A 21,400-nucleotide genomic window follows, 5' to 3' on the forward strand; every position below is an offset into this window, starting at 1 on the left:
TTTAGTATTGTACATTCATTGAATTTTATTAAATATTACCATACAAATTTACAACAATTATTTACAATTGTGATTGTTATCGGGAACAATTAATAATTCAGGTAAAACGTAATATGATACATGAGATGAAATTTGATCGATATTAGTGACAGGTTCTTAGTCGTTCTCTTACGATACAATTTTTACATTCCCCTTGTTCGTAATTCAATGAACGAGAGCATTTTTTATTTCGTAGTTTATTACACAATCGTGTAATGAACTATTTCGCACCAATTGCTCGTAAAATAAATATTCGTCGAATAAAAAAAGGAGGAAAAAAGAGTATCAAAGAATCGACTCAAATGAAGTCGGTGACGAAAATCTTTTTCAAATCTGGCACCGAACCGCCAATCTCGTGTTTGCATACGTCCCCGTTGTCCATGTAACTGAGCCCTGTATTTTTTAACGCGTTTTTAAGACTGTCCATGGACAGGTTTGGCAGTTTATTATTCGGATAAACTTTGTCAAGGTCGTTCATCGAGTATCCCGGGCTGATTTTTTTCAAACGATACGATTGTATCGTTGGTTTTGTACTCTCGATCGCCTCCTCCGTTTGACAATTTTTTTTGTTGCGACTCGCCAATGTGCTCTCCTCGCAGCTCCAATTGTTCTCGATTATCTTCGGCGTAAAAGAACGCATGTTGACCTTCACTTCTTGGCTGCAAGGTGCACGCTTCGATCCTGCCAGAAGTTCGACCTGTAGCGACACAATCTTCTATTACATTCTTCTTTCTCTCCGCCGAAAGACGTACAAAACGGATGATGAGTATGCTCGCATTGATCGGAATGGATTGGGAAAGAAGCGCGGAAAGGATTTCACCAGGAAGTCTGGTAAACCAGCAATGATGGATTGTCCGGTAAAATGTTGAAAAAGTACGAATTAATTTTGAGCATGGAAGGAATGAAATGATCGAGAAATCTGAGATTCCGATCGCTTAAAAGTTTGGCATCAGTCTAATTGAGACTAAAATTGAACAGATCGAAAGCATTGGCAACGTTTTCGTTCTTGCATTATTCTTATTTCAATGATAAGGAGGAGCAAACGAAGGATTTCTTCATACCATTCAAATCAAAGGGATAATAACCTTTGTACCCTTTCGCTGAAAGAATTCAAAGTCGTCATTGGCGACGGTTGTGACGGAGCAGCAGCTCCGGCTGCGACTCTTGCACGAGCTCATCGTGTCGTCGAAGTCGCCATTGTCAAGGTCGCAGCTCTCGTCGTCCGAGGTCTCATAACCGATTTCTTGTTCGACGCTACCCAGACGCGAAGGATCCGCGCCATTTTGCTGTTGTTGCTCTCTGGCCCGCAGCAGAAAATCGCTCCGGATATCGTACGTGCGAGAGTCGAGGCCAATGTGGGGATACTTGGCGTGGTCGAAACTCTGGTTTCTTCGGACGACATTTCTCGTCGACTCTCTTTCCTCTTTTCGACAGGTCGAGGAGCCCGGAAACTTCTCTATTGGGCCGGTTTCCATGCCCAATGAACTTCTGACCTGGCGACGTGCTGCCCCACAAATACCGTGAACACTTTCTTCCCTGATCTCGTCGAGACTTTTCGCGAATTTTCGCTTCATCGGATCTTCTAGTTGCACCAAATTTTCCATGTTCTGACCGAAAACGTCGGTGCTACCGATTTTTCGACGATTTGCGAATTCCAAATTCTCGTTCAGACGCATCAGTCGCTGCTGCGCCGCGTGCTCCCTCGGACTCGATCCACTCTTCACCATTTCTTGGTGGTGATGGTGATGATTGTGATGACGTTTGTGACGGGGCTCGAAAGTCGAACTTGTGAACGAAGTCAATTCCGCTGGCAACGAAGCGTACGCATTATCCTCGGCGACCGATTGAGCGCGATGCGGATAATGTTGAGTGCCCATTGTTATCGTGCCAGTGCGCGCTGTAACGCATCAATTCGTAAATCAGAAACCTTAGGACTTTAAGGAGGTACGGCTACTCCCGTCGAATCGAAAAAGAGCTTATTTAAGGATGTTTGGTACAAAAGTCTAAATAATTAGAAATTGATCAAATTTGGTCATAATGTTCTTCAACATCAATTGCGAAGACACAATTTTTTTCAAAATTTTCTTCTGCTCAGTTATCGAGTAATTACGCATTAAAGCAGATTTCTTATGCCCGGAATGTATACCTACATATATGGAAATGCTATGCTTATACACGTGAACTTTAGCGATCAATTACTCGATAACTGTACAGAAGAAAAATCTTTAAAAATTTGTATTGTCAAATTTGGCACTAAAGAACATGTTCACCAAATTTTATAAAATTCTGATCATTTTGAAATTTTTTATGTCTTTAGCATGGTTTAGCATTGTTTGGGTTTGTTTGTTTGTTTGGGTTTGTTTAGGTATGGCAACATTGTATCGCCTGTACCAAGAATCCTTAAGCTCTTTCAGAATCATCGATTATCATTGCTTATATAATGTCCTACATTCTTGATAATTGATTTATTTAGTAGAGATTAAATAGAGCTGAGGAAGAGCCCCGACTATTTCTCCATCCAATAATGATCGATTGTAAAGTGAAACTTTATTGTAATGTAATAATTAATTGAGACGGTGAAATAGCATTTTTTGATTTTTCACAACATCTGTTATATCCCATCTACCAAAATTTGAGTTTTGGATTACCTCAGTTGGATGCAAGAGCATGGAAAACTATGATAAAAACTGAACTTCCGCAGGTTGCCTTCATAAGGGGACGTACTTTATCATGTAAAAATGTCCAACTTTGAAAATTTATTACGTTCGAACGAAACGGTCAATGTCGTTTTAAATTTTGGGAACAGCTGCGTAAAGTATTCGTTTATGTTTCATAAAAAATTCTAGACCAAAAGTTGGATTTCGAGTAATAGTGGTACCTCCTTAACGCGGGTACGAAACCCTTCATCTAATCAAATTTTGGTAAAAAGTTCCAGCTGCTTTCGAATAACAGCGAGAATTAATTTCCCTCGTCAAAAAGCTATCAGTAAAGTCGTTAATTAACGCGAGTGAGGAACTTGTTGAAACGATGGATTTTCTGAACAGATTTGAGCTCTATCAAAAATCAATTTCTGCTATAAAATTTTTATCAAAAAAGTTGTTGAACACAAAATAAGAGTTTGATATCCTTTTTTCTCAGTTGTGTTTTGAAATAGAATATTTTCCAACTGGAACTAACTTCGATTATGATGATTATGCAATCGTCCGTAAAGGCTGCCATTTGTGAGTGGAAACTTGAGACCATGATTCAAGTTTAGTTGAAGCTTGTATTCGGCGTCCTGTTCGAAGTGCCTGAACTTCCCGTCCAGTCCGCCTGAAAAGCACGAGGTGATCATCAAAATAGTCCAAGAAATTTCTTAGTCAAGTGGCATTTTTAAAAAGATTCGTTCACTCACAATGCGCAAGTTTCTGAGAGTTGTCGTGCTTCGTGTAAACTTTGGCGACGTATCGGCAAAACATTTTGTCGAATATCGCCAAGAAAATTGGCAGAAGCACATCCTTGATGAGGGGCAACCATATTGCAAGATTTTGTGGTGAGCAATAATCCTGCAGAAGATCCGGCCTGATCGAGACGATCTGGAAAATAAATGAAAGAGCTGCCTTGATAAATACGTCGACGTCTCGATGCCATTGGACCCGAGAAAATTCACACTTGAAACAAAAATCGTGGGTGAAAATTTCGCCGTGCCTTGGAACGCGGGGGCTTCTGTGAATGTTGCATTCTATGATGGAAAAATAGAGTCAAAACTCCAAGAGACACGAAACTTTAAGTGCTTGAACCAACGCAGCTTTAAGGGAGTTTTTCATCGAAGTTGAGATCCTGCTAACGCTTGTGGAAATGATTTTCAATCGGTCGATAAAGTACGGTGAATCGCGCAGAGATTTTATTCGGTTAATGAAAAGTGTTATCTCATCAGTTTGAAATCGATCTTTCTGTTTTGTTATTTTCGACGTAACTCGTAAGAACGGATTTGTTTAATGCTGTGACATGCTTCTTCCAAAGGGCCATCGTCCCCTGATACGTGAATGTCGATCGTTGCCAAAAGTGGTCGAGGAAAGAAAGAAAGGCGAGACATGGAAATGATTTATCCCCGAACGGAGATCTAGTAATTATCATGACCACAGGCGAGACCATTCGCGGCAAGAGATCCTGGACTGGTCGTTATATATAGGAGCCCGTTTATACGCGATTTATGCTCGAGCGAATGAAATTTCTTAGTTAGAGCAACTTCACGATAAATGACTTCGCTTTCGCTGGAAAAATCCGGACGTTGATTCGAGCCTACGATTCCACAAAACTCGTCCGTCATTTTGAGATCGTTTGTGCCGGCCATAATCGGTCGTAGAAAATAACGTTGCTCTCATACCGTGCGAATGTTCATTTTCATTTAGCTCTCAGTTTCCATCCTGTTTATTTGCTCAATTAATAAGGTTGCTTCGTCAGGCTTCCATTAATCCGGTTATTCTCGTTACCATTTTTTCAAAACTCATTGAACCAGCATGCGTTAATCAATTATCTAAATCGATATCGAAATCCTAAACATCGGAAAAGATTATCAGGCGTTAGCTCCCCTTAAACACCCCTTAATCAGAGGTTATTCGTTCAAGGCCTTTTCCAAATGTCTGCATTCAATTCGATCACCGTTTTTTTCTCATCTCTTACAATTTCTCTGGTCGGCTGCGATCGAAATCCACACCGGAAGGAATGTTTTCAAGAAAAAAGCTTTTTCTGATTGAAAAAAGTCAAATTTCGCCAAATCTAATATCAAATTGTGGAGCAGTCGAAATTTCGATTCCAATTCAACTGAAAGTTGAAACATTGCTGGATCGAATCGCTGCTTCGCAGCTTCCCAAGCCCATTTCAACGATTCCCACAGATGTCCACACCAATAAAAAACCCATTAAATCTGTCGGTTAAATCCCTCTCATTCATGAGCTCAAAATGCTCGACAGCTTCGCACATTTCACCTAATTTTACGTGAGTAATTGAAACTACAGCTCTTGCGTTTTCGTATCTCATTACGCTGATAGAAAACGCCTCGGTTACAGATAAGCACCGCTAAATAAAAGTGGGGAAGGTATCAAGAGTGGACTCTCGATTTATCGGTTTTAATAAACTAACGTCTTACGTCGTTGCGCGAAACTTTCGATTTTACAGCGAGAGACTACGTGCGGTGAAAACGCTCATCGAGGCAAGCAGCAACGGTCGCGCTTTCAGGAGTTTGCTTATAGATGTATATGTATAAATATATAGAAATATAAGCCCACATTTTCATTATGGTTTCAGTCTATACGTGTGTTTTGATAATCGAGAATTTTTATTGTATTCACGAACGAGATAGACTTTGTTCTCACGAGTTGGTAAAACAAACCCGTTGGCTTTTAACGCTAATAAAAATAACAGCACCAATAAATAAATAAACTAATTAATAACAATAAAATCCAGAATAATAATAATCAGGATTAGCATTATTATTATCATATATAGAACCGTGTATAATTATTTGCTCACGATCTTGATCGCAGTGTGAGTAATTATCGTTATAATGATATCGAGGCTTATGCTGTTTCGTGCTAGCGAGCGATCTCCGATTCGATGTTAAACTCGAGCACTGCCATCACGATAGTTGATGTACGAGTACATATATGGGGCATTTGACGTCAAGTGGAACCTTCTTTCCGGAGAGGGGGCTCTGCCATGGCAATTTTGACTCTCGCTTGGAATTTACTTCCTGATTAGCTTATGCACGGTCTCCCGCGTGGTTGTGGGCTTTAATTATAATTTGTGGGAGTTATTTATAGTGTGTACTATTTTAATTACATTTGGTACCGACTGCCATATTGGAGGAAGAATTTTAATTGAATCCTCAAATAATCGCGATGCTAAAGGAATGTTTTTGAAACGTTAATTCCCAGGCTATTTTAAGTAGTAATCGTAAGCGGAAATTGTGCTGGAATTCGAGCGTAATCAAAATCTCAAAGAGTACATTTTTCTCGGAGTCTCCAATAAAGTCTCGTGTTTTTAGCCACATTTAGTTCGAACGTTCGTGATTCTCAGTGTGATTTTCAGCTTTTATTTCGACACGAAAGAACGTAACGCTGCTTCTCTTTCCCGCACGAATTTCACGTCACTTCACCGGTTATTTGGCTGGTGCTTATGCTCAGACTTTCGAGAGTGGCGTGCAAAAATAATAGAACGACGTCGTGTACATCTAATTAGAAAATAGACTCTTGCTCCGCACAATATACTTAGCAGTGTCCGGTCGCAAGCGCGTACGTAATTATTAATATATATGTATAAATTTGTATGTAATAAAGGCTGTGACACTTTGAGAAACGCATGAGCTCAACGTCGAGCAATTGTGAGTTAATACTTTACGATTAGTTGGGCTTAGCTCACAATTTCTCTTGCCCCTCTTTCAGCACGATTTCGTTTAAGAGTCTGCGCATCTACGTGGCTTTTGAATCTTTTATTTATCGCATGATAAACGATGATGGAGATGGCCTCAGACACGTGGAAAGCTGCCCCTCGTTCCATTCGTAGTATCTTTAATTTTTTTTTTTTTTAGTGAGGGGAAAGCTACCGGGGGGAAATCCTTTCCATTTTTTCAGTTCCATTTTTGGAAAATTCACGCTCCCTCAGACATATTTCGATCTATAGACTGAGGAAAAAAATGGTTGATTCAATAGCAATTGATGTTATTGGACGAGTTTTCTTCATTCAACTGCAATGTTTTTGGAGGGAATGGATCTGTAGTTTGGTCTAAAACTATTTTATTCGTACAATCATGTTTAACCTTGTGATGATGATATATTTCATGGGCACTCCGTAATGCCACATTTTCTTGTCCCAGTGACTTTTTTCTCACAGTGCATAAAAGTTTTCTGAGATTATGGAAAGGCGGAATGTTGAATGTTTGACACTTTTTGCTAGAGAATAGAGAAATAGGGAAAAAAATGAAAAATCGAAAAAGCTACGATTTATGCAGTTTTACATGAAAAAAGATTTTTCTCTGATTACTAAAGTTTTCTGATTACTCGTTTGGGTTCTCGTATCCGAATTATTCGCGACAATAATCCCCGCGGTGTTTGGTGAAAGTCACCAAAACTACGAAATTATTAAAACTTAATTCGAAAATTTCATACTTTTCGTACGGTTTTAATATTTATCCCGAGACAAATATTATTTATTGATACGAAAGCGCAGCGGATTATTCCCAATAAAAAGTCACCGTTTTTTAACATAAAAATCCAATACATTCGAGGCAAGAGGCTCGAGCATTGGAGACGCGAAAATCGATATCGGTGATTTATAATAGCAAGGAAAAAACAAATCCTTCGGGATCGTAGAATATTCACGATAGCAGCTTGACTTGCGCAATTGCTTAATTACAGTCTCGATTTATCGACGTGTAAGTATCACGTATAGATCGTCACGATGTCACGTTGGTTGCTGTACGTAATTGGTAGGTTGACGGACTCGACGTGTAATGCATATGAATAAAAATGAAAATGCTTTGCCATGAGCCGGCTGGAGAACTTTCCCCTCAAAGTATTTCGTCTCTTCGATAAACAGTACGATTACCACGGTCGAATTATTACCAACTGCACATTTTAATCACTGTTTACAAGGACTTCAACTGTCCCATCAGAAAATTAGGATGCAAATTTTCGGGGTATATTTTGGTTTTATCAACTCCTGTAACGACCCGAATCAACGCTCGATTTTTGTTGATCATGGTCGATGGAAATTTTGGAAAATTAAGCTTCGTGCGTTGATTGCACCTTATTTGTAACAAATGCGGAAGTCGCGCCCAAAGGTTCAACCAACCCAGTTTCCGGCGTGAGGTGCCCACTCGCACGAATATCCTCTTGTTACGAATAGATTTTTATGACGCCACGTCAGCCTTTCCTTTGACACTATTTTGCCATGGAAAATCATTTTCAACAGGTTTTTTGTGCTCGAACTAATTCTGTGAGACTCGAATGTCAAAAACATTGGAACGGAGGCTTCACCGTAACGGCGTGATCTCGCAGAGTCATGAGGTCACTGAAAAATCGTGGTTTTTGTGACATTCGTCACAGTTTTGTCGATCCCGTCGTAATAAGTGATGCTATTAAAGTTTTTTTCTGAATAAGCCATCAATAGAGAGTGCTCGGTGTGTCGAGTCAGAGAAAAAACTAAGAAGCTTTTTTCGAACTTGGAAATCAAAATCAACCAAAATGGGAGTCCGAAGGAACTCATAATTTCGACACGACACATGGATTGATCGATAATTCAAAATTTTCTGGAACGCATGAGCGGAGAAAAAGAATAAAAATGGTTTTAGACTCAATGGGTAAATGGCCATAGCGCGTATCATACGATTTTTTAAAAAAATCACAAAACGGCGGACATTTTTCCAAAAACTACGGAAAAGCATGTTTTTTCATCGTTTTTTGCAAATAAAAATAGTCCCGATAAAAATTTCAAAATTCTTAAATGTGCTACAGCTTTAGTCACAAACAACACGTCGTACAATTTTGGTAAGGATCTCTTGAATAAACAAAATTAAGTACGCGGTACCGCACTGAGCGCGCTCAGACAGCCAAGTAAACGTCGCTCAAAAGTAGACTTGGACTGCTCCGATATTTTTTTAAATTTCAGTATGATACTTTCCGATATGTAAACTTTCGAAAAATGCAATAAAAAAAATGGATTCTTTGAAAATTCCAATCAGGCTAGACCCCTTGAATCCCCACGAGGAAATATCGTCGAAACACAACTTACCAGAACAGGTAGATGGTGAAACAAGTAGCAAACGAATAGGATGCTGTAGACCGTCGATTTGTCGCCAGTTTCGTCGACATGCGGTTTCCTTTTCCTGAGACAAGCTCGACTATTGGTTGATCCACTGGTGCATGAGCCGCTGGACGGATCCCAATTTTGCGGGTGACACTCGAAAGCTCCGGAGGAGTTTTTCGAGCTGGCTTCCGAAAGGTCGGAAACGGATTTGAGCAGCTCGGCTTTTGGTGAGCGACAGGCGTCGCGGAAGAGTGACGTGAAAAGTCCGAACGTCGTGGCCAGGCATAGCAAAGCACGAAGAGAATTTACAAAAATTCCATACTTGATGGACACTTCGTGAGCCAGAAAAACACATACTTCCGGCTCGAAGTTCAAAACACCAGTTATCCCTATGCACGCGCTAACCACACTGAGACTAACCAAATGATACTTTATGTGGTTTTTCGTTAAGCACGTTTCGTCCTTGCCGATCGCAGCGAATATCGCGATCGAAGTCAACGTCAGTTCTTGGAGAATGCTCGAAGAGTTGAGAATCCAGACGAGCGACGAGCAGATTTCTGTTGAGGTGTAAACAAAGAAAATGAAAATTGCGTCGTTCGAGTTACTCGGCCGAGTCACAAGGAATTCGAAACAGCCTTAAAATAGAGTTCCAAATATGCAAATATTTGAAGCTCCATTAACCTTATCGTTCAAATAAAAAAAATCCATCAAACAAATATTTGACAGCAGATAAAATCGACGAGATTGGGAACTCACCACCAAAATGATTGGTCGGCCTAATGAGCGTCAAAATCGCGTATAAAAGAAGTCCCAATTGATGAGCAAGACTCTGGGCGAGAATGGCCGACGAGAGCACATCGATTCTGCGCTTCAAGGACGACGCCTGGTTCTGGTAGATGAGCAGGGACCACGACAGCAGAAGAATGCAGATTGGCGAACCGACGCACGTTGCCAGCCATTCACCCACCTCGCTCCGCATCTCTGTAACATCGGAACAACATTCTTCAATGCCCACACGAGGATAATCAAGAATTTATGAGTTTATAAGCTCCCCCAAGATTCCTCTACGTTTACTAATCCCAGAAATTTCACGTTGTACATTCCGAAGTAAATTTACGAATTCTGGAATGAAATTCAAAATATTTCGTTATTTCCCCAGGATTCCCATAGCCCCGATGTGTTGGCATCGGAAAATTCGAGCGAACGAAACGAAGCCACGAAAAATAGACAGCAACAAATAAATTACAAAATTGACCCCTTAAAAGTAGACTCGAGGCCCTTGTAACAGAATAATCCCAGCCAATGGACGATTAGAGTGATGGTAATTCAGTTATTCAAATGAAGGCGAAGTGTCGTGGTTGAGAACCTTTAGGTGTACCGTTTCCAAGATGGTCCCAGTAACTTTCGTGTTCACCAACGACTCGGCGAAGTCTTCGCCTTGGAATTCAGTATTTTTATAAAATGCGTCGAATATTATCGTCCACACAATCTAAAGAAGTGTCCGCACAAATTGAGTCTCAGCGGGGAACTCGGGGTGGGGGGGGGGGGGGGGCCATTCTAACGGGTGGAAGCAGTTTGAAGGTGATCAGCTTTTCTGCGTTTGATGATCAAAGTTCGGTGTCTCTTGGTTGAAAAACAATCTTGATGTTTACTTTCTCGAGTGTATGCGCGATCCTGTTTGGTTTCATTGGAATCTATTTTCGTTTTGATTTCGTATAAGTTTCATCAAATTTGTTCGGTATTAGTGAGTGATATTCGGAAATGTATTTTCGTGTAGAAGCTTTCCTAAGGTAACCAGCTTCTTCGAGTTGCCTCTCCGAACGGGACCCCTCGATCCGAAAAAAGCGTTGATTACGTGATATTATGTTTTCCGCGGTTGAGCCACGAGAGAGCCGGGGGCCCCGGAGTGTCATTTCGATCCCGACGAGTGAGTGGAACGCTGCCAAACCTCATTATAATAAATATGTCGGTCAGTGAGGATACGAGCCATTGAGCCAAAGACTTAAGCGACTATAGGGGCCAAAGGAGAATGGCCGCAGGGCAAATGAGGCGGGGAGAGGAGGGGGCAGGGATAGGGGTTCTCGCTTAAGGCGTTTTGAGACAGCAGCCAATATCGCGGTGGCGGAGCCACCGCAGCATCGCGAAATGCCAGTCACCTGGAAGGTGATTGTAGAATTCCGCTCACTCCTCGTTGCACATAATATCGAAAGAAATGTCATAAAGGCGACTGGAGCCCCTGCGAGGAGTCGAAATGGGTGTGCGAGAATGTTGCTCATCCACTATTAACAAGAAACATTTTTCCAGGTACTTTTGTGATAAAAATTCATAAAAGAATGTCCAGCATCACTTTACATCTTCGTGGCGATACGGATTGTGGAAAGTTTTGCTTGCGTTTACAGTTTTCGTATGGGACACGCATAATGCAGCTCAAATCTTATCTGCACTTTTCATCAATACGTATGAGAGTGAAGCAAAAAGGTTCTGTCCTCAGGAATTTGCAAAAGAGATTAAAATTTAGTGAGCATTTGGAAGGAAAAAAATGCATCGTTTTTTGGACTTTCAGTACTTTGAATTTCAACGATAACTCATTGTCAGATACATAAAGGAGCAGATTTTTTCAAGGTTAATCATTACTCATCGTTCTTTTTATTTTCATCAATTTCTGTCTGCGCTACGGAGATCTATTCTGTTGTTTTTTCTTGTCACGCTGGTACCCACGAGGAACGACGTATTCAGGTATAACCTATTTAGTTACACCCTGAATTGTTCCCTCCCTTTATCCTTCTCTTCGTCTCGCTCTAACCTGGTACGTAACACTCGAGGCCTATCCCTCCAAGTCCTCATGACCCTCTCTTGGTTATTTATTTCTTTCGTTTTTTTCTCTCTCTTCTAAAATGTCTGTCTCTCTCGCTCCCACGCGCTTCTCATCCATCTTTTTCCCTCGCTCTGCGCAACTACAGCTGCAACTTTCTATTCGAGCGCCAAAGCGCCCGCCGTGGTCTAATTTATCGTCCAAGTGAAGCGAAGCCGAGTTTAAATGCTTGAAGAATTATGCGAAAGTACCAATTTCAGGTTTTCCGATATTCAATATTATTTGGCAATCGCGTGGTCGATTTTTTCAAACGCAATCTGCTCACTCGTAAAGCTCTTGATTCTCATTTGCGAATGACAATCCACTGGAGTTCTGACATTTTGCGAGCTCGGAGCAAAGAGCTTCGAAAATATTGAAAATTCCGATCCTCTTTCCAGAGCTTTTGGCTCCTTCGATTTCCTCTTGCACGGAGGAAGGCCGACGATTCATTTCCGCAAGTTACAACATTTGCTAACAGCATTAACATTTCTCCTCGTTTTTTTTTCAGACCAAACGACGCTTTCAAAATTTCGGGAGAAGAGGAAAAAGTTTGCATAATCGAAACACCGTCAAACGTTATCTCGGATTCATTGTACGGGCTTTAAAATTGGAAAGTGCAGTAAAATTCCGCTTTCGTTGGTGACCGACTTTTCGTCATCATCCTACATGATTCGAGTCCCGGGTTACACGTATGAACACACACGCGTTTGTTTTTTGGATCTCTGGAGCTCGAAGAGAAGAGAAAGGAACAGGAAATCACAGTGAAACTTTATGCTTTTTTCACTTACTGATTGTCCCAACTCTATGGCAGGCTTATTGAAAATCTGCTTCGTGGCATATACGATTTTTTGTTCACTCAAACAAAAATATGTACGAGAGCTGGCCATCTCGATGTGTGGAATAATTGAGTTGCCAAAACATTCGTCATGATCATGATCGAGCTGAATTAATTCTCCGACTTAATTAAACTTTCTCGCTTTTGTTCTGACGAAATGAAAGATTGTTGGAGAGTTCAGTGATCTCGATTCGGCGAGTGATTGATTGATGAAAACTTGAGTGAACGCACATGCGAATTTAGTCTAATCAGTTCCTTTGAAAATTGATCATTTTCGTTCGTTCGATCCCATTTTCACTCGTTTGACGTTGCAGATTCTTCCGAATCTAAGACTCTTCAAGTTGGGTCTGAATTTTCATTGGTAATTCGTTCGAATACAAAAACATGAGAAGCGCTGAGCAGATAAAAAACCGGCAAGAAATGGTCGACAATATGAAATAGCAGGATTCGGACTCGTTTCAAAATGCGTCTGAGCGCGCAATAAAAGTACATAACAGAACTTTGGATAGAGCTGTTTCTCCGAAAAAAAAATTCCATCCCGCGTATACGCGAATTCGCCAACAATGGAGAGATGAGAACTAGGAAGTATTTCGTGGATGCGGAAGAAAAAATAAAGAAAAAACAACGTTCTCGGGTTACCACGACGAGGCAAATAAACGTGGGGCATGAAAGCCACGACGGTAGCTCTTGAGTCGTGAAACCGGAATGGGAAAACGAACGAGCATTCCACGTAGATAGCGGGCACAGAGAGGATCAGGTTGTGCTCGGAGCAACGGAGCAGTGTAACACATTCGTGGCTGGATCGTTTGCCCGCGATCAAGTTCCAATTTTTTCTCCTTTTTCCTTCTTTTTTCGTTGTAAACATTATTCTCATTTCTACGTTCTCCATATTTTTTCTTCTCGTCGAGCATTTTTCCGTGCATTTAAATGAAAATAAAGTATCTAAGCGCGCGAGCGTAAGTGCGTGTACGGTACAATTTGCATTGAAATTATTTCGTAATTCACCGCGGAATGTTAAAGTGCCACGAGAAAACTGCGTATGGTTAAATAATAAAGAACAACAGTAAATTTATGTTTTCTACAACTGTTATTTTTCACGGACAAGTATATATTCAAACGATCACTCAAAGATTTCATTTCGTCTTCGTAATTCGTAATTGATGCTCGCCTTCGGCTTATTCAGCATTTTCAGCTTTTTTCCACTCTATTTTTGCCTGCAAACGTTTTTTCCCATTCTCACTGGCTGAATATTTCTCCAAGGAAAACTCCACTCCTCGCCGCCTCTCGAGGCTCTTTCCACTATACGAGCATACTCTCTTGGTACTTTCTCGATCATGAGAGCACTAACCACACGCACTCGACATTCCTCGCCGCGTACAACGCCATTCTTCTCATTTTGTTCGCGTTGCATCCAGGGTGCAATCTACCAATGCGGACTCTCCATTGATGGACTAACGTTTTTTGTGTCTACTCGCACGACGATAACGTCGCGACGAATTATTCACTTCGCTCGTACATTGAAGCAGTTCTTTCACAGATTTTCGAACTGAAAATATGCACGAAAATTTTAAAAGATCAGTCGGAAATGAAGCCCTTGAATAGTCGATCTGGTTGAATGATTTTCGAGCAGGAAATGCATGAAAATCTCAACAGATTTTTCAACATTGAAATTCCCTCACTTTTTGAATCATTTTTACTTTCATAATGTTCGATTGATTGGAGTTTCGAAGTGATTTATTGTGATGTTTTTTTTTTATTTCATAAGACTGTTGAAACAACGATTATTCATCGTAAGAGTTTCAAGGTTTTCGTGTCAGAAAGAATATGAATTTGAAATCGATACTCAGTGAAAACACGATCGTGAGTAGAACGCACGGTTTTTCGAAAGTAGAAATTTACCGTGAATACAAACAAACGCGTTGGAGAATTAGATCGTCCAAGAGGGTCATAATTTCATCGATTTGTAGCACACAGCTGTAATTTGTATTCTCGATAAGAATTAGGTTGATATATACGTATGAGTCAAAGGCTTACATACCGATGAGGTATTCCACGATATTTCAATGGAAATTAAACGAGGATAAAAACCAGAAGCTGAGAAATTTTTATAACAACGGACTTTTTTACTCATTTTTAGCCCTTCTTTTGGGTCCAGTTTTTTTGTGGATTGAAACCAAAATCCAAACTTGTCCTTCTTAACTATCGAGCTTACGAAAGTTTTTGTTTGAAAAGTTGTGAAATACGAAAGTGATTTTAAGGTAGATCATGACCGTAGGATCGTATTTTATGGGTGTCTAAATTGGATCGATTTTTACTCCCTAATTAAAGATATAATCACTCTGATGTCAGAGTTATTAATTCAAAAATGTAAATAATTTTTTTCAACCTATTTTTTGGTGAATAAAACTACAAGCCATTAATTGGATGAAGAAAAAAGTATTAATAAAAAGACAGAAGCCCGTGACAAGAATGGGCCAAGCCAAGAAGAATACCAAAATAAGCCAGTGTGAGGTTACGAGTGCTCATTACCGATTTCGTTCAATTTTTAACGTAATTTATCTTTATTACTAGTAAGACAATCGTCTTGAATTTTTTCCCAGGCCTTCATTATATACTTCGTTGTTATTGTGTACTTTTTCATAAACTTCGTAAGAAGCGTTCGTTCGTTATATGGAAAGATAAACGATTTTTTACGCCCAGTCCCTACAACCCTGTGCATTTATCTTCATACTTAAGCACGTTTGTCTCAATAACCAATAAGACGAACCCTTCAAAATTAGATATGCGTGTCGCTCGACTGCTCATTTAAACTCTGTCTAAATTTCAAGACTTTCTTAAGAAAATCGTTTCGTGTATGAACTACCTTGAAGTTTTATAAAAAAATACGATAAATTTGAATATGAAAATTCTTAAAGTATTCAAATAACGAACGATCTTTGTAACGAAATGATGCAAACGAGTGATGAATGAAAAAATGAATAACGAACATGTTCCCATGACTTGTTGAATCTACAATAAATGTTGCGTTCAGCATTCTTTTGCATCGCAGATGGAATGGCCTTCGATCCAGAGATCAATGGCCCCCGTCGCCTCGAAGTGTTATACGGTACAGGAAAGAATCAAGATATAAATGTCGAATTAAAAAATGTTGAGTCCTGCGGTATTTATGCGATGCACCGAAAACAGTAAAGAAAATAATAACTTGAGCGCTCGCTGGAGAGAAACCTGCAGAGCATTGAAGTTCTTCTGTGGCATTGATGGTCGTTGGTAAAACTGCAATAAACCTCAGAAAATAACGATCTCTTATTGCACCAGTGACGGTAAAATGTTTCACAACGGACCATTCGATCGAGATGAATTCCCGTTTGTTTTCATTTCTCACAGTTTTTTTCGCTCTCATTGCATAAAATGAAGAATATTTGTCAGCATTACGGTATTATGAACACGGTTTTATCGGAAATTAATATTCCGGCGACATCTCGCCGGACAAAAAATCGACGGATATCGGTTCGGATGAATCTGCATTCGTGAGCCGAAACGTGAGGCATTTTTTAAAATTGCGAACCGGTTCGCTGGAGAATTCGAACAACCGTGACCTCCTACGGGGTCACGATATTCGAAATATTTGACGTAATTGGCGTGGCCCCGAAAACGGAATCTCAGGGTGGTTCGAGCCGACTCAAAGTAACCGTAGATCTCGTCGAATATTTTTCAAAATTTTTCTTATCAGGATATCGGATCGACTCACCGGTCCAGATCGATCGGACTGGCTGTCGATCCCAATGGAGCGAAACACCATAACCAGTTGAGGCCTCGATGAGAAAATGAGGAATCAAGGAATCGAGAAACATTTCAATTAGGTCAATATTCGTTCGCTTTAATCTACGAGGTTTCGCGCTCATTTTTCAATCTACATAATCCCTGTCAATTAAAAACGGTTCATTTTAGATAAAAAACGGAGCAAACGAACGGAAATCCAAACGTATTGAATCTAGCACAGATTCCCCATGAAAATACAAATTCACGAGCCCCCGTAAAGTTTCAAAGCTAGATGATGAGCAGCTAATCGAAGAAGATGAATCTCAAGGCAAAAAATATGCAAATTATTTCGAATGCTGAAACGAACGGTCCTGAAGTACATTTTTCCTAGCGAATTCCGTTCGTACGAGGTAAACGGTACAAAAGGAAGGCCACGAAGAAAAAGATCGTCATAATGGACGACATCCCCAGCGCTCCGCTGCCTCCCATCGGCACTTCGCCTTTTTTCATGTTTCTTTTTTTCTTCTTTTTATCCGACCTTGATAGAGCACTACACCTCATGTTGCATTCCAGCCTAATCGAGCGACACGCCCGCATGCCTGCTGCGCCTCGTCTCTGAAGTTTCTCCGTGGCATGGGTTCCCTTCGACGTTCTTATAAGCCATAGTATCGCAAACCGCTACGTCAACACCTTTGCTTCGTTACAAACTCAAACAATTTTTCACACAAAATAGGCGAGGAAGCATGAGAAAGAAAGAAACGAAATGGCTGCGAAGAAATGACACGGAAGAAGCTGCTCGCAAAGAAAAATCATTTTCAGCGGGCGTGAGAACGAGATTGAACGATTTCGTCTACTCTTAAGGCTCGTTAAATAGACGACGAAATTGATTTTCGATAATAAAGGACAAAATACACTTGACACGGGGCTGAGAAAACTCAAGTTAATTCACGAGTTAAATGTTCAGGCTTGAGGGACCTTTAGAATCTTTGTTTCTCACAAAACGAAGCGTACAAACGCGAATGAAATTCTGCTACGTAGCACAGTAAATTTCCAAACACTTTGGCGGATCATCGATGCCTGTGTTCGAGCTCCTCAAATTTGACTGTGTTTAACTGTAAATTTGGATTGTGAAGAGAGTATTAACCACAGCAAAACGACATCAATAATTCTACTTTACAGTTCGTCATCGAGTCAACATAAATTTTAAAATGTTTCCTCGGTGAACTACGTAGGAAGAATAGCACAATTCAAACCTTTGTCACAGCAAAATACGCAATTTGAAAGATTCTATTCGGAACTGACTTGGAAGTTACAATGTTTTTCGTAAAAACTTTCAAAATGGGCGATAAAGAACCCTGACACTATGGCGTCATAGTGATCTTTACAATTTTTTTCTCTCCCTGTAAATATTCAAGCACGAACGAAATTCTGCTGTGTGCCATAGTAAATTTTGAAAAATTTCGGTGCTCTTGGAATTCGACTATGCTCGACTGTAAGATAAGCGATTGAGAAATTCGAATTTGGAAAGTGCACGAAAATGGCAACGTTTTTGTAAAAATCTCCAAAATGGGCGATACAGAGCCTTAAAACTAGCATAGCAATTCTTACTATTTTTTGTTCCCGTGTAGCATCACGAGGTCGAGTTCGAAGATGCATCTTGGGTTGGGTATAACGCTCGGATCGCGTGGGAACTCGAAGACTTTATACGTGCAAGATCCTCGGTCAGTTACGTTCGGTCGTTGGAGCGCTGGCCAGCTTCAATTGCTGTACTCGAGGCCAGGTATATGATTCTAGCTTGATGGCTTTTCTTGTTTGAGTACACGAGTGTCCCGCAAGAGTGGCCATTCTCGTGGGATGTAGGTAAACGTGTCATCGAACACTCAAACTTGGAGCACTTCGGGTTTGCGGTTCGTTCGTGTCGTATCATTCGGGGCAGTGGGCATGGCCTTAAGCGATCGTGATTTAAAATTCCTCGGAAATGTGATCTCCTAGTAGTTAGAGCATGGGAGAAATTCGAATACTGTTTGGCTAGAAAATCACTCCAGAATTCGAGAAAACCCAATGTCAAAACAGACGAAAAATTCTATCTTTAAACCAGCGTCAAGAGAAAAACAGTCTCAAGTCGAACGACATTTTAGAAGACTGTTCCATGATTTACAGCTCCTTTAAAGAAGTACTTGAAAATCTTTCTTCCCTCCGGATCAAAGAAGAGTGATTCATACATTTTTCAAATTTCTTAAACGCCCTGAAAGATAAGGCGTCACGGTAAGTTGAGTGGAATTCTTTAAAGCTGTTTCCAAGACACAGTTCTACGGTAGAAAATCTAAAGAAAAAACAAAATAAAACAAAACAAAAGAAAAAGGTTTTTAAAAGAGTGCGCGCTCCTCGACGCTGACAACCGGGCGCAGGGTCTGAATCACACGAGAAAAGTCACCGCAGCGACTCTCGGTCTCTCCCAGACACCACAACCTACGCTCATGCATACATGTTTTTATATTTGTACGTATGATTATATATAGGAAGAGAGCATTGGGGACACGCGACACGAATAGATGTGAAACACGTGTATCGCTTGTCGCACGTGTTATATTTACAACGGAGTTCGAGTGCACCTCGTTTAAAGTTTGCTCGTTGACCGGGCTCAGCCCTGACGGAGCTCTTCGTTCCATCTAATTTTTATTCTTTCTTCGATTTTCAATGACTGATCGAAGGACTTCCATCGACGAGGAGATGGTGGAAAAAACAGGTTATAACGAACTCGCGCTTGAGCCATGGAAGCACAATTTTTGGTTAATTAGTGTCTGGTCGTTTGGTTAGAAAAATAATGACTGGAGGTACCGATGCGATGGTCTTGAGTGTGAAAATAACGAGGAAAAACTAGTGAAGAAAAATTGGGAGCCTGAATTACGGTTTTTTTGTGGAGCTTGTCGATTGCTGATTATTTTATATTAATTAGGAAACTTTCTACTGAATTTCCTGCTCGTTATCCAGCGATAAATTTGAAAGGTTTTCTTTAAAGAATTTTCAAATAATTTTTTATGATACAATCGGAGATTGCGAGTATTGGCAATTCTTGAATTTTCTCGGATTGAGTTGGTTTTTCACCGAAATGTATTGAGAATATTCGCACCATGTGGACCCAGGCTCACGTGGCATCGGCTCGATGGATCGCAGCGACTGAAAACTCTTTGATCCAGTCACCAGCATCGAGCAGCATCGAGTTAGACAATTGGCCAGAGTACGAGGGCGCAATTACGTTTATGATTATGACCTTTGGCCAATTAACACGTCCGAGTTTGAGCCAAACGACATGGCAATGGAGCCCGAGCTGTTCACGACCTACGTGCAAATGATCCCGTGTCATAATCATTATAAAATGAGGCAATGAGTGTATATAGGCATCGGGCATGAAAAAACACTCACGCCGTAATGTCGGAGATCGTCTCGTTAAACTCGGTCATGTGAAACTCACTGCATTATGGTATTTACCTTTGCTACACTCGTGCATTGCCTGCATGAACGTCAAACGCGTGTACTTTTTCTCTTTTTTCCTACCGTCATTCGACATTTTCTTTTCCATCGTTACATGCTCGCACGATTAAGGCCTTACGTACGTCCAGAATTTTCAAAAAATCGATTTTTTACAGATTATTATTCTCTATAGTTCTGGGCATATTTGTGTGAAAGTTGATTGTAAAAATTCCCTGTAGATCGAAAGTTATTATAGAAAACGTGACTGCCGAACGAGAGGGCCTGATGTGCACTTGAAACTGTAAATGCGTTTTTCTCAAAACTACTTTTTCTGGCGCGGTCTGCGTGCTAACTCGTACAGTTTTTAATTGATGCTTTTTTTTAATATTCGAAATTCTTTTCTCGATAGTCGGTCGAGTCGGATTTTTGATATTGCGATTTAAAAATTTGATAAACACAATTAAAGTGTGACATTCGTGACACGAATGCTTTTTTGTAAACTGTCGTAAATTGCTAAATTTTTGGAACTTCAAAATCCGACTCGACAGGCTATAACTACAACTTTATTTTACAAGGATTTTTTTACGTTTTGCAGATCTATCAACATTTCAAGAGGAAATGATGCGGACCGTGGAGCAACTTTTTTTTCATAGTGCTTCGGGAAACGTGATTTTTTATGTTGTAATTATTGAAAAAAAACATGAAATAAATTTTTTTACAAAGTTTAAATACTACTAAACAACGTGGAAAAGTGATTTTTAGTCATTTTTATTGCTATCTCTTCTAAAAACAGTTTTCCTTTCAGCGCGTTTTAGGGACTGCTGGACGTATGTAAGGCCTTAAGAATTGCCTAATTTTTTATCCAGTCAAAATGGTATTTGCTATTCGATTCACATATCATTTTATTCGAAAGTCATTTACGATTGAAAATCAGTCATCCGACCACGAAAGTATGGAAATTTAAAAGTCCATTCGTAACGAGTCGATAAAACATCACAAATTTTTACCATGGAAAGTTTATTGCAATTTTTTGAGCATAAAGCTACAGAAAATCACATTGTTTATTTCGGGCCTGGTGTTTTGAAGTTTTTAGTCAATTGCTTACGAATTTTGATTGACATTTGATGAATTATCATCCTATTCGTGTTGTTGGCCTCACATTCTTTCTTTCGTTCCCAATCCCCTGCTGCCTCTTCTCGTTCATCCATGGCTATAAAATCTTTACGTTTTTTTTCCGCATTCGTATGGCCTCCACCTTCAAGATAGTGTTTCACATGGCATTCGAGCTATGAGGAAATTGCGCTTAGCCCACTTTGCTCGTAGCACTGCGTACACGGGAAGCACAGCGTCGCTATTGCGATTCGCAATGATCGTTAGAAAAAAAAATTCTCTTTAATTTAAGCATAAAGGCACTGGAATCGAGGCTACATAAATTCTGGTAAGCCGACGTCAAAAATAATCTCTCCATAGATCCGATTCTACATGAAAAAGTACCTTAACGATACTGTAAAAAACAAATTATAGTCGTGTGTCGCAAAAAAAAGGATTTCTCATAAACAACGTTCGCGTTTCATAAAAATATGATAAATTGCTTTTTCATGGTTGAGCTCGAAAAGCCAGCGTACAACAATAATAAATAACGAGTCGAAAATGTGAGGCAG

General features: G+C 40.1%; 1 protein-coding gene across 2 annotated transcripts in view; it reads right to left on the minus strand.

The window, feature by feature from the left end:
• Window positions 1-21,400, minus strand: part of LOC122413004 (uncharacterized) — a 26,158-nt gene continuing 4,758 nt past the window's right edge. Inside the window, exons 2-7 of one of the 2 annotated variants that reach the window (XM_043423061.1) lie at window positions 9,580-9,804; window positions 8,809-9,380; window positions 3,434-3,614; window positions 3,217-3,351; window positions 1,125-1,936; window positions 1-736 (exon numbers count right to left, since the gene is read on the minus strand). In XM_043423061.1, the coding sequence (XP_043278996.1) occupies window positions 338-736; window positions 1,125-1,936; window positions 3,217-3,351; window positions 3,434-3,614; window positions 8,809-9,380; window positions 9,580-9,802 (2,322 nt within the window). In that variant the 5' untranslated portion in view covers window positions 9,803-9,804 and the 3' untranslated portion in view covers window positions 1-337. Of the gene's footprint in view, window positions 737-1,100; window positions 1,937-3,216; window positions 3,352-3,433; window positions 3,615-8,808; window positions 9,381-9,579; window positions 9,805-21,400 lie in introns of both variants that reach the window. The other variant, XM_043423062.1, reaches the window with a different exon arrangement.

The sequence above is a fragment of the Venturia canescens genome, chromosome 7 (genome assembly GCF_019457755.1).
Source record: "Venturia canescens isolate UGA chromosome 7, ASM1945775v1, whole genome shotgun sequence".
NCBI lineage: Eukaryota > Metazoa > Arthropoda > Insecta > Hymenoptera > Ichneumonidae > Venturia > Venturia canescens.